Consider the following 25,138-nt stretch of genomic DNA (forward strand, 5'->3'; position numbering starts at 1 on the left):
ATCATTGTATAAGGAGGATGGGACTAACATATATATATAGCTGCTGTATATAAAACAGATAAGTAACAAAGACCTACTGCATAGCACAGGGAAATCTTCCCAATATTTTGTAATAACCTACATGGGTAAAAGGAATGGATATATGTATGTGTATAATGGTTTCACTTTGCTATACATCTGAAGCTAATACAACATAGTGAGTCAACTATACTCCAATAGGAGTTCCTGTTGTGCCTCAGTGGGTTAAGAATCCCACTAGTATCCATGAGGATGCGGGTTTGATCGCTGGCCTCGCTCGCTGGGTTAAAGGATCCAACATTTCTGTGAGCTGTGGTGTAGGTTGCAGACACAGCTCGGATCTGGCATTGCTATGGCTGTGGCTTAGGCCAGCAGCTATAGTTCCAATTCGACCTCTAGCCTGGGAACTTCCATATGCCGAGGAAGCCGCCCTAGAAAAGGCATAAAGACAAAAAAAAAAAAAAAAAAAGAAGTTACATAAGGAAGTTCCCTAGTGGCTCAGCAGATTAAGGATCCATCTTTGCCACAGGTGTGGTGCAGGCTATAACTGCAGTGTGGGTTTGATCTCTGGCCCAGAAACTTCCATATGCCACAAGTGCAGCCAAAAAACAAACAAGTGAAAGATAAATAAACAAACAAACATTTCTAGAGTTCCTATTTTGGCTCAGTGGGTTAAGAACACAATGTAGTGTCCCTGAGGATTCAGGTTTGATCCCTGGTCTCTATCAGTAGGTTAAGGATCTGATGTTGCTCTGAGTTGCAGAGTAGGTTGCAGTTGCAGCTCAGGTTCCACATTACTGTGGCTGTGGTGTAGGCCTCAGCTGCACCTCTGAACTGACCCCTGGCTTGGGAACTTCCATGTGCTTTGGGTGCAGCCATTAAAAAAAAAATTGTTGGAGTTCCTGTCGTGGCACAATGGTTAACGAATCCGACTAGGAACCATGAGGTTGTGGGTTCGATCCCTGCCCTTGCTCAGTGGGTTAACGATCCGGCGTTGCCGTGAGCTGTGGTGTAGGTCGCAGACGCGGCTCGGATCCCGTGTTGCTGTGGCTCTGGCGTAGGCCAGTGGCTGCAGCTCCGATGAGACCCCTAGCCTGGGAACCTCCACATGCTGCGGGACTGGCCCAAGAAATGGCAAAAAAGACAAAAAAAAAAAAAAGATAAAAAAAATTGTTATACAACATTTTAGAGTTGGCTCTAAGTTTTAAAGGGCAGAATTTCTGTCAATCATAAATAATTAACATGATTTCCAAACAAGGGTAAAATCATGACTCATACAAATGAACAGATGCTACAATTTTTACTGAACTCATTAATCAGTGAGGGAATTAGACAGATGTTATAACATTCAAAGGAGAAATCAAAATAGCACAGATCTATATGGAGTAAAGGAATGTTGAAATGAATGCAAATTTACATAGAACTAGCTTCTTCCACAGTGGAGGAGAGAAGTCACTTGAAGGCCAAGACAAAACTGACGTGTTAAATAACAGAGTAAAGCTGAAGATCTCATTGTCATTATTCAACTATTTGCGATTTGGGCTACATCCCATCTAGCAATAGAAAAGAGCTCCTTCAGGCTGCGGGAAAGGAAAGGTTTTTCAAGGCAGAGAGGAAGCAGGGGAATAGAGGAAATTATTAGCAAAGAATGGCATTGTTTTAGGCTGGGTCGCCCCCCTAAGGGCAGTAAAAGTGGTCTATCACCGGATTTCCTAGTGCTGATCAGGAAATTCCTGGCTGGCTGGTTAAAGATCACATTCTTAGGGCAGGTTGAAATTATAATTAGGTTGGGTTTAAGTGCTGGTGGGGTTTAGCATAAGTGACTCCATTTTGGGCCTGTTGCTTCTTTTCAAACACTTGTCTATAGACGACAATTATTTTTCCTTGCTATCATTTACTTACAATTTATCAAGTCATAAGATAGTTCCCATAGAATCCCAAACATATAACCTGGCAGTCTCCTCTAGATTTTAGACAATGCATGTCTAAAGCATATTCTTAGCCCTACATAAAACTAAAACAAAATAATCTCTGCTCCCTCTCATGAATAGAGGTAAGTTCCCACACTTGTGGTCTTTGGAGTGATGGGGTGGAGAGTCTGTCATTTATTTTGTGCTTGCTATGAGCCTTATTTGTTAATTACGCGCGTCCTTGCAACAACCCCCTGAAGGAGGTGCTAGTGTTTCCATTTTGCACATGAGAAAGTCAGGTTCCCAGTAATTAAAGAAATAGCTGGTAAGTGGCAGAGTTAGATTTCCAGCTTGTCCTTCTGTCCCCAAGGTGTACACACACACAAGCACTCCCTGTGACAACTTGCTGAAAGTAAAAGCTCTAGAAATTCTGTGTATTTTTCCTTGATCTTTAGGTCACCGTCAACGAAGGTGGATCTCAGGAGTTGCCTGGAAGAGTGTACAGTGGCCCTGAACTTATTTCTAAGTAACAGATTTACAGATGCCTTAGAATTGCTTCGACCATGGTAATTAACTTTCTTTTAGATAAAATATATTTTGTCAGATGCTTTTGTTGTCATTCTTTATTTTTTTCCTTGATGGTGTGCTTGTCAGTTAATTTTTCTGCATTTCCACCTGAAAATTTATAAGCTAGTTTGGTTGAGACCCTAACTGTTGTTTAGTTTTAATATCCAGTTAAAAAATTTATCTTTTCAACTTAGTAGAGAATTTCTGATTCTTTCTTCTGTCTTAATTTCTGTACTTGTTCAAATAGTATCATCTTATTAGTTTTGATGAGCTTCATTTTGCATTTTTCACTGAAGTATTTTTATGGCTATTCCTCTTAAGTTTAAGTATCATTGAGAAAAGTTTCCTGTTTTCAATTTTAATTTTAATTTTTTTTTTTTTTTTTTTTTTTTTTGCTTTTTAGGGCCTCATCTGCAGTATATGGAAGTTCACAGGCTTGGGGTCAAATCAAAGCTACAGCTGCTGGCCTATGCCACAGCCACAGCAACTTGGGATCTGAGCTGTGTCTGCAATCCACACTACAGCTCATGGCAATGCTGGATCCCTGACCCACTGAGCGAGGCCAGGGATCAAACCCCCTCATGGATACTAGTCAGATTTGTTTCTGCTGCACCACAACAGGAACTCTGAGAAAAGTTTCTTTTTAATTGGGTGTGGGAAAAACTAAAATATGCTCAGATGCTGAAAAGAAATTTAAGGTAATAAAAATCTTATTGGGGCTCCCTCTTTATGTGATAAATAAGTCATGCAATTTCATTTCAGTGAATAGTATCTGTTAATTTTGATGATTTGACAGCAAAACCTGTGCTTAACTTCTTAATAAGCCTCCCTTTGACCACACTGCCCACTTGTAGAGCTTGAGTATCTTGTGACAGGAATAATCACTCTCTCCTCGTGCCTTACTTGGCAACTTACTTGGATGAAACTGAGGCGTCAGGTAATAATTTTCAAGACAGATATGTGGGTGCAGGAGTGGGACTCTCATTCCTTTGAGGAGTCAGAGCGGTGACATGACTCTGTCTGGTCAGTGACTTTGAATCTTAGAAATTAGTATACCTGGAGTTCTTGTTGTGGCGCAGTGGTAATGAACCCAACTACTATCCATGTGGAAGAGGGTTTGATCCCTGTCCTCGTTCAGTGTGTTAAGGTTCCTGCATTGCTGTGGCTGTGGTGTAGGCCGGCAGCTGCAGCTCCGACTGGCCCCCTAGTCTGGAAACTTTCATATGCTGTAGGTGTGGCCCTAAAAAAAAAAAAGAAAAAAAAAGAAATTAATGTACCTGCTAAACTGTGGTAATTCTAAGATTTAGAAGAACTGCACTCAATGAGCATTTCAGAGGTTAGAAACAGATGGTAAAATGGATGGTGAAGCTCCCTGCCTCAGGAGATTGCCCAGGGTTGTTGGCTTCATCCAACACGTCTCACAACTTCTGCCTTGACTGCCCCCCCCCCCCCGTCCTTCTTAGTCCCTCAGACTGTCCCTCCCTCCCTCTCTCTCCATCTTCTGTCTCTACGGTCCCTCTGTCTTCTCCCTCATCTCTTTATCTCTGCCTGTCATTCTCTTCTTGTCTCTCTTCTCTCAATCTGCCTGCCTGTCTGCCTTGTTTTTTAAATCAAAAAGTCTTTTTTTTTTTTCTTCTGCCACTGATGCCCAGCTGGTCATATTATGGAATGAACATAAATGACTTAGTCTTATATTTAGTCAAGTTTTATATTCTCTTATCTTTATGCATATTTCACTGTTAAACATACTTTTTTTTCCCCACTTGAATACTTTTCTTCCTCTTGGAGAAGCTTTCAAATGTGAGCTTTAGAACCACAATTGTTGATGAACTTTGGGCTTCTCTTATTCCTTTTTTTTTTTTTTTTTTTAGTAGCTAGTGCCCTCATTTTTTGGGACTAACTGCATATTACCAGAGGATGTTTAGATTTAGACTATTTCCAGGTGGGAAAGAATAATGTGGCTTGTATTTGTTTTTCAGAGCATCAGGCTGTTGTGTATTATATTTGAATTAAAAAAAATAAAAGCTGTGCTGTAAATAACTAATTATTACTTGAGAAGTTTTGAGGAAAGAGAAGGTGAGGTTTTCAGTCTGAGAATCTGGGATGTGCCATCCATTAGGACTAGCTAATGTCCTTAAGAATCAAAGCAGTACTCACAGATTAACTTGATAATTTGAATTATCAAGAACTTTAATCCAGATTCCCACATATTGGGGTTAGATTTGGTCAGAGGGCTTCCATGAATTTTTGCCTGGGCCCTTTGTGGCTGACCAACTTTCTACAAAAATCTTGCTTCCTCACAGTCTCTGGCTGGGAGATGAGAGGGGATGATTTTAAAGAAGCCTTATCTTTCAAAAATAGATTAGAATTTCTCTGTCACAAAAATATCTTTCCAGTGGCCTTAATGTTAGCATTTGTTTCAGAGCGAAAGAGTGCACTGCTTCTTGTTCAATAGGGAAAACCTGGTTTGCTTGGAAACTTTTTCTAAAAAATGAATTGGCAGGCCGCCCCCTCGTGGTCAAACAGGGAAAAGCATGTGTCACGTTCTGCTTCCACCTGGACCGTTTTGTGCGGCCTGTGTGGTGTCAAATTGGGAAGGTCCGCGGCCTTTGAGTTTTTTAGGGAATGTCTTTCATAGTCCATGCAGTTCCCGTGGTCATGGTGAAGGAGTAAATGTTGTCACTGTCGAAGTCACGATGTGGATTTACTAGGATTTCTTGTGACTGGTATCAGGCGAGCCCTGAATGCTTTCCAGTTGAATTGAAATGTAGTAATTTCTGTGTTCTCCTCAGGGCTAAGGACAGTATGTATCATGCCTTGGGCTACAGTACCATTGTGGTGATGCAGGCCGTCATGACCTTTGAGCAACAGGACATCCAGAACGGCATTTCTGCAATGAAGGACGCCTTACAAACCTGCCAAAAGTAGGGGCTGAGTAATAGCTGAGATAATGCCTATAAACCCTTCTGTCTTTGTGACAAAATGAATGGATGCACCTTGCTTGACTGAGAGCTCTATTGCAAGTTGGCCATGGTTGTAGAAAAGACCTTGAGCAACAAAGCTTCCTGGCCTCCTGTAGTTTTATGTACTAGAGACAAAAATTTCCGCTGAGGAATTGCATGTGTGTATGTATGATGCTGCTCCACGTGGCTAAACAGACGCACCTATACCTTCCACTTTTCTTTTTGGTCCTTGAGCTACCCAGAAGGGCCAAGGGAGATTTCAGTGGGATGCGTGGCAGGCACCTCTCGGGGGCCCCCTGGTGGAAAGTTTAGGTACTACTTGCCAAGCTAGGCCAAGCAAGAGGCATACTTTCCTGTGGGAGATGCTGCAAGTTCAGAAGGGAGTCTTTTATTTGTTTCTTATGTACACATTTGAACACTGTTGATTGGAAAATTACATGAGGTTTGCTTTATTTTAATCTTGGTGTGTATAGAAAGCTCCCAGCAAAAGCTATTAACTAGCATTGGTACATTTATTTTTTTTGGTCTTTTTTTTTTTTTTTAGGGCCACACTCATGGTTCCCAGGCTAGGGGTCCAATTGGAACTGTACCTGCTGGCCTACACCACAGCCACAGCAACAGCAGATCCGAGCCGTGTCTGCAACCTACACTACAGCTCATGGCAACTCCATATCCTTAACCCACTGAGCGAGGCCAGGGATCAAACCTGCATCCTCATGGATACTAGTTGGGTTTATTAACCACTGAGCCACGACGGGAACTCCCTGCATTGGTAAATTTTAACACTGATGAAATTATCTTCTCTTGTAATGTTGCCGGCTGCTGAAATGAAGAGTCTCTGATTACTGTACTCTAACTCCATCCTTAATGTGTGGCAACTCTTACCCAGAAATATTGATTTTAGCCATAGAGATCAGGGTACATGCATGACAGGGTTAGTATTGACTGTTTTGCATAGGTTTATCCACTCGCCTGTTCGGTAAGCATGGATTCAGTACTCACAGGTTGCTAGTGCTAGGAGCTGGGTGTGAAGAGTTCAGAGGGGTGGTCTCTGCCCCATAGACTTTAGGGCTCAGAGTTCTGCTTTGAGGAGTCTTGGGTGTGATTGTGACTGAAATGGATGTCAAATGAAAATGAGCTTGGCCTGATTGCTTGTTATTTTTTTCCTTTCTACTTCCCTTTTCCCCTCCTACTTATTTTCTGCAGATACAGGAAAAAATGTACAGTTGTAGAATCTTTTTCTAGTCTTCTTTCTAGAGGATCCTTGGACCAGCTGACTGAAGGTAAGAGTCACTTAAAAGATTGTTTCTTTTCCTCGAAAAATTAAAATGTGATCATGCTCCTAAAATGTGATACTTAAAAGTATAATATAAAGTAAGTGGAATGTCTTTTTCTCTTCCCCATCATGCTCACCCTCCACAAGTAACCACTATTAACAGTTGGTTTTCAAGCTTTACAGACTTTCCTGTGTACATTTACAAATATATACAGAAGGTACATGCAGGATTTTTATAGTTATTCATGGATTCATTTTTTGTAAGCATAGAATCACATGATATATATTGTTGTACAATGTAATTTTTGGCATTGACTTTTCCCATTTCACGAAAATATAAATTTTACTTCATTCTGTTTTATTAACTGAGTAGTTGGGGGAACTCCCACTGAGTAGTGTGGTGTAGTGGGTTAAGAGTCTGACTGTCGCAGCTCGGGTTGCTGCAGAGGCACAGGTTCAATCTCCAGCACAGCAGAGTGGGTTAAAGGATCCAGTGTTGCTGCAACTGTGGCATAGCTGGGGCTTGGATTCAGTCCCTGGCCTGGGAACTTCCATATGCTGTGGGTGTGGCCATAAAAACAAACAAAAAACTGTTTAGTGTTCCATAGAACCAGTACCATAAATTACTTTTTCTCTATTGAAGGACAGTTACATTGTGTATTTTTTTTCACTATTATAAATGATGTTTTCCTAAAATCCTTGTGCATATATGTTTTCATGCATTTTTGTAAGCATTTCATGGTATAGATTCCTAAAAGCAGAATTACTGAGACTGAGCTTTTGAAAATTGAAAACATTTGTAGATATTGCCAGTTTTCTCCAGAGGCTTAAGTCAGTTTATATTCTTACCATTCATGTACAAGAATTTCTATTTTTCGACAAGCTATTCATTTTTTTCTCAAGGTCAAAGTAATTTTGCTACCTTTAGAATAATGATGGTGTTTCACAGTATGGAAGATGTTTGGTTTGTGGACACTTAGGAATATTCAAGAACCCAGGAAGGACTACAGCATCTGGATCAGATGGCTGGGAGGAAATGACTCATTTTTCTGTCAATTCCTTGCTGTTCCCACAGAGATTAGGGCAGAAGTTCCACGATTATGTTTTATGAGTGTTATTCTCTAGTCAGAATGGTTTACAAGAAAGGAGCATTCAGATTTTCCTGTCGAAGAGAAAATAGCATCCTTTAAATGTGGCCCTTGTGGAATAAAGCTTCTGCCACCCAAAGAGAATTTGTGCCTGTGTTGTCATTGTCACATTTGTTCTCTGGAAGAGGTAACATGAAATTGCCAAAGTAGCTGTGGCTCATTAAGGCAAGAGCACTTTTGGATACTGCTCTCCATCATTCCTAGTGGTCAAGTGTGTGTCAGACACATTTTTGAGTGTGTTTCATTATGAAGTTTTTTTTTTTTTTTTCTTTCTGGAGTCACACCTGCCACATGTGGAAATTACTGGGCCAGGGGTCAAATCAGAGCTGCAGGTGCGGCCCACACCACAACCACAGCAACAGGGGATGTAAGACCCTACATCTATGACCTACACTGCATCTTGCAGCAACGCTGGATCTTCAAGTCAATGAGTGAGGCCAGAGATTTAACCCATATACTCACGGATACTATGTCAGATTCTTAACCCACTGAGCCACGAGAACTCCTCTTTATGAAGTTTTGTTGGCTTTGTTAGATGAGTTTTATCAGCTTGTTATGGACATCGGAGAACTTTGGGTCACTAGAGTGTTGATTACTGGAGAGGATTATGAGACTTGTTCCAGACGGTATGATGTTGGCCCTAAAACTGTCATGGAGAAGATTGGCGTTTCCTTGGTCCCTCCAGGCAATGGAAGCTTATCTTTTTCTCCTGAAACTGACCTCTAAGAATCCTTAAGAGTTTATCTCTTTGATTTAAAATAGAATATGTTTTCATATTTTTCATCTTAGGGCTATTTATGTAAGTTGGCCCCAGTAGCCCTAAAGTAGGTCAATGAGAGATTGAATGGGTCCCAAGGAAATCTGGCTCATTTATATTCTCCTTACTGTTGTCCTCGAAATGGCTTCTCTCCGGGGACCCATTGCCCCCTGCTTCCATTTTTTTTTCCAATATAAAGGCTGACATTTGAGGGTTTTTAAACCTAGTTTTGGAAAGAATGGCATGGCATTTTTGGTGTAAGTATGAATAATAAGAATAGTAATTTAAAAATGTAATAATGATAATCCCACTCCCCTTTTTAAGCACTCTGTGTGTCAGACACCATCCTTGGCGCTTTCCTTAGCCTTATCCAATCTAGCCTATCTAGCCTCCTTTCTATAGACTAGGAACAGATGTTCAGAGAAATTAGACAAATGGTCCAAGATGATCTGCCTAATGGAGCAGGGTTCAAACCTGCTTTTCCCTAAGCCATGGTTCTTTCCACTGTACCCCACAACTTCTCCCATAGGTGGGTAGAAAAAGATATAAAATATGTCACATATGGACAAAGGTAATGTTGAATTATTTCTGTATTAGATATCTTGAAAATAGATGGCATGTGTTCTTTTTATTATGCCTTTGGGCATGGCATATTTAGCAATATTAAAAAATAAACAGTAATAAGATACCATTACACACCTATTAGAGTGTCCAAAATCTGGAACACTGACAACACCAAACGTTGGTGAAAATGTTGGGCAGTTGCAGCTTTCCTTCATGGCTAGAGGGAATGCAAATATAGCACAGCCTCTTTGGAAGATAGCATGGCAGCTTCTTACAAAACTGGGAGCTGAAAACTTGGGTTAACACAAAAATCTGCAGGTGAATAAAGCTTTATTCAGAATTGCCAAAACTTGCCTTTCAGTAGGTGACTGGATAAATAAATCGTGGTACATCCAGACAATGAAATATATTATCATTGCTAAAAAGAAATGAACTATCAAGCCATGAAAAGAATGGAAGAACCTTCAGTGCATGGAGGAAACTTCAGTGCAAGTTACTAAGTCAAAGACACTAATCTGAAAAGGCTGTATACTATATGACTCCAAGCGTGTAATATTCTGGAAAAGGCAAATCTATGGAGATAGTACAAAGATCCATGGTTGCCAGAGGATGGGGTGGAGGGATGAATAGGTGGAGCAGTGAGAACTTTTAGGGCAGTGGAAGTATTCTGTACGATGCAATCAAGACAAATACATGTCATCATACATTTGCCCAAATGCATAGAATGTACAACAGCAAGAGCAAGAGTGAACCCCAATGTAAACTGCGGACCTTGGGTAATTAGGGTGTGTCTGTAGAGGTTCATCAATTGTAACAAATGTACCACTTTGGGGGTGGTGTTGATAGTGGGAGAGGTTATGTCTGTGTTGGGGGCAGGGGATCTATGGGAAATCTTTGTACCTTTCCCTCAGTTTTTCTTTGAACCTAAAACTGCTCTAGCAAAAAAAGATCTTAGTTAAAAAAATTTGGGAAATAAATCAGCTTGTGACTCTAGCATCTTCTAAAATACTTGTTTGTTAAGACTTTTATGTCTAAAGGCATGCTTAGCAAATGCTTCAGTGCATAATGGAGATATTTCCTTCAGTGAACTAGGGAATTTATCATTAAGAGATGTTCTGGTAGGTACGTACTCATAAATGCCAAATGTCTCATTTTGAGAGCTAGAGACTGTCCAATATAAATCAACCAGAGTGAAGAAAGAAGACTTTTATAAATTAAGTTGCATTTATTCCTGATGAGTTTGGCTGTCACCACAACCCAAACAGACTTCGTGTTCAAGGGAGCATGTCAAAACATTGTAGATTTAGTGTGAGATTTGTTTTTCCTCTTGGTAATTTCCATTTCCATCCTGGAGTGGCTGGTTGTCTGCAGGAATGAGGATATTTAATTAAACTTTTTGTGGGTTTAACATAGGACACACCCATTCTCCTTTCTTCATGGCTGGTGTATTGCCCTGAATGGCTTTCTAATAGCCTTTAAAATCAGATGTTTACACGCAGTGCTTGGGATGTGAAAGGGATTTAATACAAGGAATCCTTACACATGGAATGCAGAGTTTAAACTTTCTTGCCTTTTATCCCTGGATTCTTTTTATGTCCTTTATGCTTTGTCTGCCTTTAAAAGGCTGATCCATCCGCCCTTCTGCTCAGATCTCTGCAGTGACTTACTGCTGCCTACTGAATGAAGCCCAGACTCTGACATTCAAGATTGTCCACAATTCAGCCCCAGTTTACCTCTCTGGGTTCATTGCCCATGCCTCCCTCCCTGTACACACCTCGTGCTTCAGCCACAGGCACACCAGTGGCCTTGCCACACAGGGCTCTGTGCTCCGTGCCTTTGCTTGTGTTGGTTCTCTCCCAGTAGCCCACTCTCCTCCGCCTTGGCCCATGCCCTAAGCCAGCACTCTGGGTAGGCTTTTAAATAGAATAATTACTACCAATTCCCACTTTGTTACAAATTTGCCTGGAAAGAGGGTATTCAAGTGACTCTGTAAAAACAGAAATTACCAGTTTTTATCCCACTGAACATGCTGAGAAAATGCAGAGACATTTACTTTGACGTGAGGCATTCCAAGGGCCTGAGACCCTGGCTGTTGATGCTGCCAGAATGTTCTCAGGCCAGAACTCCTAAAGTTTGGCCTGTCATGGGTTTAGCTCCATCTTACATGTGCTGTTGGAAGATCTTTGTTGCACAGTTGCATCTTTGAAAATCGGCCTTTTAATATGAGTGTGGCAGGTAGGTGAACCAATTTATGAGAACTAGTGGTGTGTGTGTGTGTGTGCTGGTAGTGGCTGTGTTGGTGGTTATGGTGGTGATGATGGTAGGGTCTTGTGTGTATAAATGAAAGAAATAATGCCCTAGTTTTTTTTTTAAGTTTTATTGAAGTATAGTTGCTTTACAAGGTTGTAAATAATTTTTGCTGTACAGCAAAGTGATTCAGTTATATATATACATGCATCCATTCTCTTTCAGATTCTTTTCTCTCATAGGTTATCACAGAATATTTGGATAGAGTTCTCTGAAAGTACTAGTTCTTATCCAGTTAGATTCGACAGCATTCCCATTAACACGGAAATACCCCATTTTCCGGCTACTTACGTCACCAGTGTTCTACTTTCTGAACTGTTAGCAAAAAGCATGATCTGGGCCAAGGGCAGTGATCTTAGTGAAAGATTAGTGAAAGATGCACATCGAATGCTTATGCTGCACTGTGAGCTCTATATGCAACCTCTTGGTGAATTCTGCAGCTCTGAAGTAGAGATGTCCCTGGCCAAATGTTACAGATGAGGAAGCCAGCAGAAAGAGGGGAGGGTAGCTTGCTCAAGTTTCTACAGCCTGTATGGGGCTGAGCCTTTCCTACAACCCAGGCTCTAAAATACTCCAAACTCCTTTACTTAAATAACACACCAGTTCGGGAGTTCCCGTCGTGGCTCAATAGAAACGAATCTGACTAGCATCCATGAGGACACAGGTTTGATTCCTGGCCTTGCTTAGTGGGTTAAGGATCCAGCATTGCTGTGAGCTCTGGGGTAGTTTGCAGACACAGCTCGGATCTGGCGTTGCTGTGGCTGTGATATAGGCCAGTGGCTTCAGCTCCAATTGGACCCCTAGCCTGGGAACCTCCATATGCTGTGGGTGAGGCCCTAAAAAGACAAAAACCAACACCCAAAAAAACCCAGCACACACCAGTTTGCATCCCATGGATAAAACCAGAATCTGGTTTTGTTTGTGCAGACTTGCAAAGATTTCTCCTCCCCCTAACTCTGCCGGTATTGTGGATGATTTAGAGAGATAGGTCATGTGTTTTGGGGCACTCCACAGGTCCTGGCAATACGCACAGAGTTCTACAAAGCCCTTCTGTGCATGCCTTGTTCCTGCACTAGAGGTCTGAGGGATCCAAATAGCCTTTGGATAAAACTGCGCTATTACTAATTTTTTTTGACATCAAGTCTTCTGTGAATAAGGAGTCTTGAGTCTGGCATGCAGGCCAGTTCTTTTTCATAGAACCCTAGGGAATTTCTGCTTTCTCTTCAAGATAACAGGGCGCCTAATCCTGTAAATGACTGTCATGCCTTCATATTTTGGAAGTTTGCCTTACTGTAAGTGAGTTTGTGTGTGTGTGTGTGTGTGTGTGTGTGTGTGTGTGTTTGCCATTTCTTGGGCCGCTCCCGCGGCATATGGAGGTTCCCAGGCTAGGGGTCCAATCGGAGCTGTAGCCACCAGCCTACACCAGAGCCACAACAATGTGGGATCCGAGCCACGTCTACAACCTACACCACAGCTCATAGCAACGCCAGATCCTTAACCCACTGAGCAAGGCCAAGTGTCAAACCCTCAACCTCATGGTTCCTAGTTGGATTCGTTGACCACTGCGCCACGACGGGAACTCCTAAGTGTGTTTTTCAATCAATTAGCTGTGTTAAACTTGCATGTGAAGTTACATATAAGTGATTTCCCCCTGTGTTGTACAGCAGAAATGATCACAACCTTGTAAATCAACATCAATAAAACATTAAAAAATGAGAAAAAAAAAGTGATTTCCTTTTTGGTTTCCGCTTATGAGGTGAGTTTGGGTCTCTGACACCAATTGCCTGACTCTTGGCAGTTATATTTGAATGGAGCCAAAGATGACTTCCCTGAACCATGTCACACATTCTGGGAAAATCTTGCTGAGGACCTGAGAGCTGAGGTCATTATTCCACTTTCATGGAAGTGCCAAAGCAACCAAGGTTTTTGTGTCTCCCTGGGGCTCATTGAATTACCAGAATTTTCTGAACATCTCAGAGCAATTCCTGTGGATATGGGATTTTCCTTAATATGCTTTTATTTGTTTTTAATAGAGGAAATGCATGCTGAAATCTGTTACGCTGAGTGCCTCCTACAGAAAGCAGCCCTCACGTTTGTACAGGTAACGAACATTTGGAATAGAATCAGTGTCGCCTGGGGAAGCCTGCCAAGTATGACATAGAAAAAATGTGGCTCATTCTATGTCAGTGCTTCAGTTCTTTTGACTCAGAGTCATAATGACATTTGTTATTGCTGATAAAACTTTGGTTGCAAGAAGACCCTGGGGAGGTTTTTTTTCCTACTCAAATGCACTTAAAAGGGTCTATTTTGAACTTCAGTCTGTTGGGAACAATTGCCTTTTAAAGCACCTGTCTTGCAACCACCACACCTAATTTCAGGATGCTTCTCTGTGTGAGAACTGCGAAATCATCCTTCTTTGTGCTTGCTGATGGTGGAGGGCTGCACACAGGAGGGACTTGGCTGGAGGAGGCTTCACCTTCCTTGGCTGTTCCCTTCTCGCACCAGATGCTTCAGCAAAGCTCAGCTGTGCATGCATAGAGAGCCAAACTTCCCACGTACACCTCACAGTTTATTTCCTCTCATCTTTGTATTCTCATTTCTTTTCTTTTTTCTTTTTAATTTCTTCCTTTGGAAGAGCAGTTTAAAAAAGTCACTCACCAAAACAATGAATACTTTTCTCATGGGACATTTAAATTTCACCTTCAAGAAGTGTCACCACCAGTACCTTGCCTGTCATTGTAGCTTCCAGTGCTTCTGAAAAATACAGATTTGGATATCATGGCTGCACAGGTGGCTGTGATGGATACAGTGGGAGTCAACGTAGGGTGGTGATTGTAAGGGAGCAGAAATTCAACTGGAAGATGGAGAGTCTTCCTCCATCTCAGTGGTCTACATTGAATTGAGAGTTGCTTTTCTCTTTTACTAGAAGTTGACCTCTTAGGTTGGATTCTGGTTAAGTAAAATTGAATCAGTCTGGTCTATGACCCTGTTTCCTAAAACCCTATGTATTTTGAAGGCTGATTGAACACAACAGTCTTGCTGCTTCCATGAACAAATGCTAGTCAAGGAAGCCCCCAGTTTTTTCTGATGTGTTTTTCAAATGGGAATTTGACAATAAAATCATTGATTTGAAGACTTTTTCATGTTTGGGGGCTTGTAATTCAACATGTGCGAGATAGCCGTGGCTCTTGCCTCTTCTTCATACCTTCGTATCCAGTCAGGCTCATGGTCAAGCTGTTTTTACCATGTGAGGATTTAGCAGCTACATCTCTTCCTCTTTATTCAGACTATAATTGTTCTAGTATGGGCGTCGTCAGCTCGTCGTAGGGACTCCTGCTCTGTAGTTTCTCTTCTCTCTGGCTCACTCTCCATTGTGCGATTGTGCACTGACTCAGAGATGAGATTCTCCCTGATCATGTCTCTGCATTAGCATTTAGTAGCCTCATGAACTATGGTAGTATTTGTGTATCAGAATATCACCGATAGGAAATGCTTTTTCAAACTAAACTGCTGTCTCCCCCCATATTCTCTACTCCCCTCTTATCAATGCCCTCAAATGCTCCTGACAGGCATTATGTATACTTGAGTAGCAAGGGTACAAGCAGCTTTCTTACTCCTTAGTCATCCCCTTCTTTGCAGTAGATTTCTGCAGCCGTGCTGTTGCATAAGCACAGATGGCCAAACACAACATGATCTTTAATGCAACCTTGCCTTTCCTCCTGAGTTTTTTGTTTGTTTGTTGTTGTTGTTTTGCTTGCAGAGTTCATATCTGCCTTGCCTTCCTTCATCCCTGGTTACTTCCTAATCTTTTTTTTTTTTCATGCTGTAAGCACTGATGCTTCCAGGAGGCTTTTGTGGACCTCTTTGTGTCCCCGTCCACCTTTGTGCTGTGATGACATCCTGCGCATGTCTTCGTTTGTGTGTGCATGCCTCCAGCCCTTAGAGCATTGTGTTGCTGTTGTCTGATTTTGCATTCAAGAGCCTGCTGTAATAATAGACATTCAGCACATGTGTGGTGAATCGTGAATTCTTTTTTTTTTTTTTTTTGTATTTTTAGGGCTGTACCTGCGGCATATGGATGTTCCCAGTTCAGGGGTTGAATCAGAGCTATAGTTGCTGGCCTGCGACACAGCTACAGCAGTGCATACATACACCACAGCATATGGCAGCATCAGATCCCCAACCCACTGAGCAAGGCCAGGGGTTGAACCTGCATCGTCATGGGTACCAGTTGGGTTTGTTACTGCTGAGCCCCCACAGGAACTCTGAAATGAAATATTCTTATTGGAGGCAGATTTTAATCCAGCCTAAGAAGTTCTTTCCTGGCAAGTATTGGAATTTGAGGAATGGTAATGTTCTTTAAAATAAGGAGATAAACATTTAAATTGCATAGTGAATTTTATATTTGTTGATTCTTGTAATAATTTAAATATTAAGTGTTTAACAAACTAAAATCAGTTCTTCTTTTGCTCCAGAAGGATGCCCAAGTACACAGGAAATAAATTCCAGAGCATCCTCCTGATATTAATGACTAGACAAACATTACTGGAAATGTGAAACATGGGGCCATTTCTATTAGCACTGACTTTTAGAAGAACGTCTTTCAAGCAGTTATTTGCTATACTTCATTAAGAGTGTCTTGGAATCCTAGACTGCTGACTCTGAAAAGGTCATTGATTTAGGCCAACTGCCCCAATTTTATGGTTGATGACCATCAGGCAGAGAGAATTGATCTTTTTTCCTTCAAACAAAATTTCATATCGGTGACAGAAAATTTAGAATCCAAATCAGTTATTTTTGATTTGGAAATGTATACAAATGAAATTCACAGTGTTTAATAGCCTGGCTGCTAAAGTACCTTGAAAGAAGTATGATAATTCCATTTATTAGGAGTATGAAAGACAAGAAAGTTAGGCCTTGAGCAAACCTCAAAAGTCAACCACTTTGAATTCCGCTGAACTCAGAAGAAGACTGCTCATTAGCTGATAATGTTTATTAAAGTAGGTTTGGACTAACCTCTCTGGCTCCTGAGTAATGACAACTACTTCCTTGATTGCTTCCTTAAAGTAATGCAAGGATTTTAAAAATATTTTCTGTTTTTTTTTTTTGTTGTTGTTGTTGTTCTCTAACTTGGAGGAAAAATGACAAAAATCATTTCAAATGTAAAGCAGGAAGAATGTTTTAATTTAAAAATCATGTCCTCAAAAGGTACCATTTTGTTCTAATCACACAGCTACACAGCTGTGGGGACAGTTTAAGAATCTTGTGCTAAATGATCTAATTATGTAATTGAATTATTTTCAGGATGAAAATATGATCAACTTCATCAAAGGTGGACTCAAAATTAGAACCAGTTACCAAATATATAAGTAAGTTAAAAGTTAAGATTTAAAAAAAATCTTATAGAGGTTTGTACCTTTTTGACCACCTTCATGTGGTTTTAAAAATGATTCTTGTCCCATGTACCATTTGTACTTCAAAATTCTCAATTAGTATGACTAGATTTTTAAAATTTGATGTTGGTAAAAATACATTTGATTTTTAGCTTCCTGAGTGTGTATTTGATACTGTAGGACAACAGAATTTAAGGTTGAATACAATTTTAAGAGAAAAAAATAGCTGAAAAGAATGGTACTTACATACCTTCTGATTAGATAATCTTAGTTCCTCTCTCCTAAAAACAATTTATAAATTTAAAATGACAGGTATGTCTTTGATCCAGACTCTAGAACAGCACTGCCCAGTTGAATTTATGCAGTGATTCAAATATTCCATTAAGGTGGATCATAGCTTCTATATCCTTACTGATTTAGTAAATGATCTATTTGTCCAATCATTTACTCACCGTGTTGAAAATTTTCAGCCCTGATTCTGGAGTTATCCATTTCTCCCTTTAGTTCCATCAGTGTTTGCTTTATGTATTTAGAACTTCTGTTAGGCTCACATATACTTTATTTTATTTTATTTTTTGTCATATATGTTTTAATTGTTTTATCTTCCTAATCACTTAACCTTTTTATCATTATGAAATGGTCCTATTTAACTCCTTACAATATTCCTTGTCTTGAAATTTGTTTTGTCTGATATTAATATAGCTACTCATGTTTTTTTATGATTAGTGTTTGCATGGCATATATTCTTTTATGTTAAACTTACGTTTGTTTTTATATTTAAATTGCTTTTTTTGTAACTGGGTTATGCTTTTTAATTTGGTATCATAGTTAATATATGTTTATACTGTGACTACCATTTTGCTTTTTCTCTTTGTCTTATTTGTTTTCTCATTTTTCTGCCTTCTTTTGCTTTAATTAAAAACATATGTATATATATTCCAGTGTAATCATCAATTGTTTTCTTAGCTATTGCCCTCTTTAATTTTTTAAATGGTTGCTCTAGTGATTGTAATAGCCTTCTTATCACAGTCAACTTAGAGTTAATATTTGTAACATTGTACATAAAGTACAAGAACTTAGCAAAAGTATAGTTTCATTTGCCACCTATTGTCTTTTGTACTATTCTTATGGAAGTACACTTATTTATATTATAAACCCACAACATGGCATCAGATTTTTGCTTTAAACAGTTTTATGTCATGGTCTTCACTGTGTACCTGTATATTTACCATTTTTTGGCGTTCTTTTTTTCATTACTATATAATTTCAGGTGCTAAATAATTGTTATAGAATTTGTTATAGAATTTTTTGTGTGCATGTCTGCTTTCAATAATTCTGTTTCATTCACCTGAAAATGTCTTTATTTTTGCCTTCATTCTTGAAGGCTTTTTTTTTTTTTTGTCAGTACACTATTCTTGAGTTAAAAGATTTTCTTTTTTTCTTTCTTTTTTCACTCCTTTAAAACTGTCAGTCCATGTTATTATGGCCTCTATTGTTTCTGATCATAAGTCAGCTGCTATTTTCTTTTTTTTATTATTCCCTTGTCTTTAAATGTGGCACTTCTTCTGGCTGCTTTGAAGACTTGTATTTTTGGTTTTTAGCAGTTCGACAGATGTACTTAAATGTGGCTTTGAGAAACATGTAGCTATTACTTCTTGAAATATTTTTTCTGCTCCATTCATACTCTTCTTCTGAGACTCCAATTACATGTTATCAACCTGATTTTGTTCAATAGGCCACTGAGGTGTTTTTCATTAAAAAAATTTTTTTTTTCCAATTGTATCTTATTTCACCATCTGGGCTACTTAGGGCTGATGTCTATTGCCTGCTTTTTCTCTTGACTGTGTATCATATTTTTCTGTTCTCAAGTCAGTATTTCTTTTTATTTAGTGATTTTAATTTTTTTCCATTATAGCTTGTTTACAGTGTTCTGTCAGTTTTCTACAGTACAGCAAGGTGACCTAGGCACACGCATTCACATATACATTCCTTTTTCTCACATTATCATGCTTCATCATAAGTGACTAGATATAGTTCCCAGTATTATACAGCAGGATCTCATTGCTTATCCATTCCAAACGCAATAGTTTGCGTCTATTAACCCCAGACTCCCAGTCCATCCCACTCCCTCCCCTTCCCCCTTGGCAACCACAAGTCTGTTCTCCAAGTCCATGATTTTCTTTTCTGTGGAAAGGTTCATTTGTGCCATATATTAGATTCCAGATATGTCATATCATATGGTATTTGTCTTTCTCTTTCTCACTCACTTCACTTAGTATGAGAGTCTGTAGTTCCATCCATGTTGCTACAAATGGCATTATTTTGTTCTGTTTTATGACTGAGTAGTATTTCATTGTGTGTAAATATGAATAAGTAGTATTTCATTTTTACTTTTAGGTCCACACTCGTGGCATGTGGAAGTTCCTAGGCTAGAGGTCGAATCAGAGCTGTAGCTGCTGGCCTGTGTCTGCAACCTACATCACAGCTCATGGCAACATTGGATGCTTAACCCACTGAGTGAGGTCAGAGATCAAACCCACATCCTTATGGTTACTAGTCGGGTTCATTACCCACTGAGCCATGATGGGAACTCCTCAAGTCAGTAATTTTTTAATTGTACATAGATTGTGATGCATTGTAGAGACTCTAGGTTCTGTTATCTTCCTCAGAAGAGTGCTCATTTTTGTTCTAGGAAGGATTTAACTTGACTAGACTTAGAGTCCACACTCTTACTCTCTGATAGTGGGAAGCATCTGAAATCTTGGCTCTGTTATTTCTTCTGTCCTGTCCTAGCCTTTTTTTAGAGTCTTCCTAGTGCTCACATAGTTCATGAATCAGTGAAGAATTTGAATGGACTTTTAATACCGATTTTGATGTTTCCGTTCTAAGTGGTTCTCCCCTCTGAAAATTTCCCCATTACTTCACAGCTGCTATGGCAGATTTGGACTTTGTACTTCTTTTTAAGCCAATAAGACTGTGGGCTTCTGTTTAAGTTCTAGGTACTCCACACTGAGTGTACTGTGAAGTCACTACATAGATGTCTACGACTAGCCATATAAGTGTAAAGTCCTTTCAAGAGTTTTTCCCTTTTTCTCAAAGTTCAATGCTTCTACAATTTCCTATTATTCCCCACTACTTTCCAGTCCCTGCGAATGTATTTAAAATATATATTATGTATTTTGTCTAGAGTTTATGATTGTTATCTGTGGGGATGTTAATATAATATAAGCAACCTTGCCATTACTAGAAGCAGAACCAAGATTTAGTATTAAAATAGATGCTTTTACCCAAAATGATTTCATAAAGTTATATTCCATTCAAAATCCTAGAGAGGGGGTGGATTTTGGGAAGCTGACATATTGTTTTTATTTTTCCTCTTAAAGTATTTTTTAGAAGATGTAAAAGAATGTTAAAGAGTTGATTGCTTTTTCAGTCATCAAAATTTTAAAACTGAAAGAATTAAAATTGTCTTATAATGGCACAGAAATATGCATCAGTGGAATGGAACATAGAGTTTTGGAACTGTGTGTGTGTGTGTGTGTGTGTGTGTGTGTGGTATGTGTGTATGCCCAAAAAACATACACAGTTGCTTGGGAATTCAAAAGCATGCTAAAAACCTATATGTACATAAGTCTCTAAAAACAATGGGGAAAGATGGGTACTTTAATAAATGGTTTTGGGAGAAACTGTCTCTTTGTTTTGAGGGAAAAAAGGCTATGTAAATGATACACTCTTTACAGATTTAATATTACAATATTTTAAAAGAGTACACACAAAAATATAGGAAGGTATTTTTATAGTCCTAAAATACATAAGCCTTTAAACCTGTGTTTTACTTTTTATTTTTTTCACTTTGAATTAATTTCAGAATTTTTCAAAGAATTTTCATATATTCTTCCAATATACGAATATTAACATCTTGTAAAACCACAGTATAATTAACAGTACAAACAGTGTAAACAGTATAAACTAACATTGATGCCATTTTGTTAACTACTTTATTGACCTTACTCAGATTTGCTGTAGCTAGATTCAATCCCTGGCCTGAAAATTTCCGTATGCCATGGCTGTGGCCATAAAAAAAAAAGAAACAGGATGATAAAACTATAGTTATAGTACTTAATGTAGGAAAAATACTTGATGAATGAACAAGAACACTCTTATCAGCATTGTTTATAATATGGAAAATTTTGCAACAACTTGAAAATTTAAGAATAGGAATTTGGCTCAGTAAAATATTCCACAGAATGAAATAGTAGGCACCTGTTAAAAAAGAGTAAGGTAATTTTCATGCATTTTCATGGAAAATCATCAGTATGACTTATGGAACAGTATACATTATATGATCCCGTTAATCATATAATGCATTTTTTTTTACATTAAACACATTTAGTCATGTAATTTGTTTTTTAAAGATTGCATTCTTTTTTTCTTGTTTTTTGCTTTTTAGGGCTGCACCTGCGGCATATGGAGGTTCCCAGGCTACCCAGGCTAGCGGTTGAATCGGAGCTGCAGCTGCCAGCTTGTGCCACAGCAACAGCAATGCAGGATCCTAAAGGCACTTGCAGCCTACACCACAGCTTGCAGAAATGCCGGATACTTAACAGACTGAGTGAGGCCGGGGTTTGAACCTGCATCCTCATGGATACTAGTCATGTTTGTTACTATAGAGCCACACTGGGAACTCCAAGACTGCATTCTTAGTAAAGCATAAAAACTACAAGTGGATTATGTACCAGGCTATTAACAGGGACCATCTCTCCACAGGGTGTTTGTGTAGGGGCTCAAAGGCTTTTTCCATAAGATTTGAAAATTTTCTAACAACTATCTATTATCATCAAAATAGAACATTTACATTTTGATTAAGAAAGAGCTCTGACCATCATATCCACATCCTGCCATCCTGTTGTTATTTTGATATTTGAGATTTTTAAAAATTTAATTTTTTTTTCCTTTTGGGGCCATGCCTGTGGCATATGGAAATTTCCAGTCTAGGGGTCGAATTGGAACCACAGCTGAAGACCTGTACCACAGCTATAGCAACACTGGATCCAAACTGCACCTGCAACCTATGCTGCAGCTTGCGACAACACCAGATCACTCACTGATTGAAACCAGCATCCTCATGTATACTATATCAGGTTCGTAGCCTACTGAGCCATGATGGAAACTCTGACATTTGAGTTTTTGATGCATATTTATAAGCATATGCAATTATCTTTTTATATAATGGAATAGTATGCTTTGTGTCATTTTGGAGTTTGCTTTCTTACTTCATGTAGGAAAATTTTAGGTTGTTAAATATTTTTAATTCATCATGGCTTTTAAGGGCTGCATAATTTTTCCAATATGTGATTGTACCACATGTGTATGTATAAATGTCTGCATGCATACAACTGTCTTCTTAACTAATTTCTGTTGTTGCCTGTTTAGTTTGTTTATACATTTTCATTATAGGTAGTAATACAATATTTCTCCTCATAGGTTAGGTTTTGTGTGTATCCATGCCATTTCCTTATAATCAAATTAGATTTGTTGGGTCACAGGTACTCATGGGTTTAAGATTTCTGATATATATTGCAAAGTTATTCTGAAGGATAGTTAGGTTGGCAAACTTTTTCTTAAAATACCAGACAGGGAGTTCCCTTCATGGCTCAGTGGTTAACGAATCCGACTAGGAACCATGAGGTTGCAGGTTCGATCCCTGGCCTTGCTCAGTGGATTGGGGATCCAGTGTTGCCGTGAGCTGTGGTGTAGGTCGCAGATGCGGCTTGGATCCCATGTTGCTGTGGCTCTGGCGTAGGCCGGCAGGTACAGCTCTGATTCGACCCCTAGCCTGGGAACCTCCATATGCCCAGGGAGCGGCCCTAGAAAAGGCAAAAAAAAGACAAAAACAAAACCCAAAAAACTCAGACATTAAGTGTTTAGGCTTATGGGCCATATGATCTTTGTCCCACCTACTCAGCTCTATGACTGCAGGGTGTAAATAGCTGTAGACTGTAAGTCTAGTCTACATACATGTGACTATGTTCCAATAGTTTGCCAACTTCTTTACTATAGCTACCATTTCACCAGAAGTAAATGAATGTGCCTATTTGTTCTTACCTTTGCTGACATTGTTTTCCATTAAAAAAATTAAAATAATGCTTCTGATCGCAAAAGTGGCTTATCTATTTTGGAAAATAGCACAGTGTGGATGAGCATACATTAAAACACATACAGGAGTTCCTGTTGTGGCTCAGTGGTTAACGAACCTGACTAGCATCCGTGAGGATGTGGGTTTAATCCCTGGCCTCGCTCAGTGGGTTAAGGATCTTGCATTGCCATGAGCTGTGGTTTAGGTTGTGGATGTGACTTGGATCTCTCATTGCTGTGGCTGTGGCATAGGCTGGCAGCTCCAACTCCAACTGGACCCCTAGCCTGGGAACCTCCGCCCTAAAAAGACAAAAAGACAACAAACAAACAAACACATCCACACACATACATACCCCATATACTTATTGCCCAGTGATTATGGCTGTTAACACTTAGTATGTATTCTTTCAGAATATTTTCCACACCTAACTAAAGATACATCTATATATCTATATATATATCTTTATTTTAAAATATATATGTATTTTTAGAACCAAAATGGGATCATCCTATATGTACTTTTTAATAATGTGCTCTTTTCGGTTAGTGATCTTTCCTTTTTCATGTTAATAAACCTTCATTTCATGTAATACTTAATAATCCATCTTCAGATTTTGCCAGTCGGTCCCAAGTGTCTTTTACTGCTAGTATGTTAGCACCAGGATCCAACCCAAGACTGTCTTATGCATCCAGTGTTTATGTTCATTAAGTACATATAGAAGAGTCTCTATATTTATGATTGTTGAAAATCCCAATCCATTTGTCCTGCAGTATATGCGTAGATTTGTTTGGTGGCTTCCTTGGGTTGTCATTTAGCTTGTTCCTTGTCTTCAGCTCAGGCCTCCTAACAAACTGTTGGATGGCTTAGCAATAGAGATTTATTTCCTCCCAGTTCTGGAGGTCGAAAGTCCAAGATCTGGGTACCAGCATGATCGGGTTCTGGTGAGGGCTCTCTTCTTGGCTTACAAACAGCCACCTTCTCATAGTGTCCTCACATGACAGAGAGAGATGGTGCTCTTCTTATAAGGACACTAATCTTATCAGATGAGGAGTCTGCTCTTATAACCTCATTAAACCTTAATAACCTCCTAAAATTGTTTGCATAATATCTATGTTTCTTATTACCTTTAAAAATGTTCCCACCGTGGCGCAGTGGTTAACGAATCCGACTAAGAACCATGAGGTTGCGGGTTCGATCCCTGCCCTTGCTCAGTGGGTTAACGATCCGGCATTGCCATGAGCTGTGGTGTAGGTTGCAGACGTGGCTCGGGTCCCGCGTTGCTGTGGCTCTGACTTAGGCTGGCAGCTGCAGCTCCGATTTGACCCCTAGCCTGGGAACCTCCATATGCCGCGAGAGCGGCCCAAGAAATGGCAAAAAAGACAAAAAAAAAAAGTGTCAATTTGATAATCAATTTCTGCTTATTGTCGATTTTTCCATTTTTGTCATTGTTTTCATCTGTGGTTCTCTAATTATTTGCCTTTTGGATATGTGAAGCAAAGGGAGAAATGCATAGAAAAGTAATTAAAGTGAGAAATCAGAAAAATTTGCTTGGCTGGAAGAGGGAAAAGTAAGAGGATAGTTGTGGGTTGTTGGGACGGAGTTTGCTTGCCTCTTTTAACCTGTCCTAGTTGCAGGTTGTAATGGATTTGGTATATTTGAGACCATGATGATCACATGGAAATTAAAATCTTTTTGTCAGTAGCCTCTCAGTTACTCAGTGGAAGGTAGGTAGCTGAGTTGTGCACAGCCACTGAGAGACTGAGCACTCCTCCAGCACATCGCTGGAAACTGAGGTCCTGTGGCTCCTGAGTCATGCTTGCCAATGTTTGAATCCTCTTTTGCTTTAGGCCCAGAAAGATCAGTCCTGATAAACACTGTAGAAATCATTCTGAATGGTTATTATCCAGTGGCCTTAAGAGTAAACATCATCTACTTCTGATGATGCTAAGAGTAGCATCTCTTAAAATTCCACTTATATCTCCACTTAAAAATTCTCTTGCATTTTGGCTTATGACACTTATTTTATGATATTGTAAGTGTGAAATTTGATTGAACCTTAGTTTTCAGAGTCATGGTAAACAAAGTATAACTGTTTTCTT

General features: G+C 39.4%; 1 protein-coding gene across 1 annotated transcript in view; it reads left to right on the forward strand.

The window, feature by feature from the left end:
* Nucleotides 1-25,138, forward strand: part of TTC39B (tetratricopeptide repeat domain 39B) — a 143,409-nt gene that overhangs the window by 86,362 nt on the left and 31,909 nt on the right. The window contains 5 exon segments of the mRNA XM_021063500.1: nucleotides 2,384-2,494; nucleotides 5,288-5,419; nucleotides 6,665-6,741; nucleotides 13,544-13,611; nucleotides 16,815-16,879. Coding sequence (XP_020919159.1) covers nucleotides 2,384-2,494; nucleotides 5,288-5,419; nucleotides 6,665-6,741; nucleotides 13,544-13,611; nucleotides 16,815-16,879 — 453 coding nt within the window.

This window comes from Sus scrofa, chromosome 1, assembly GCF_000003025.6.
Source record: "Sus scrofa isolate TJ Tabasco breed Duroc chromosome 1, Sscrofa11.1, whole genome shotgun sequence".
Classification (NCBI taxonomy): domain Eukaryota; kingdom Metazoa; phylum Chordata; class Mammalia; order Artiodactyla; family Suidae; genus Sus; species Sus scrofa.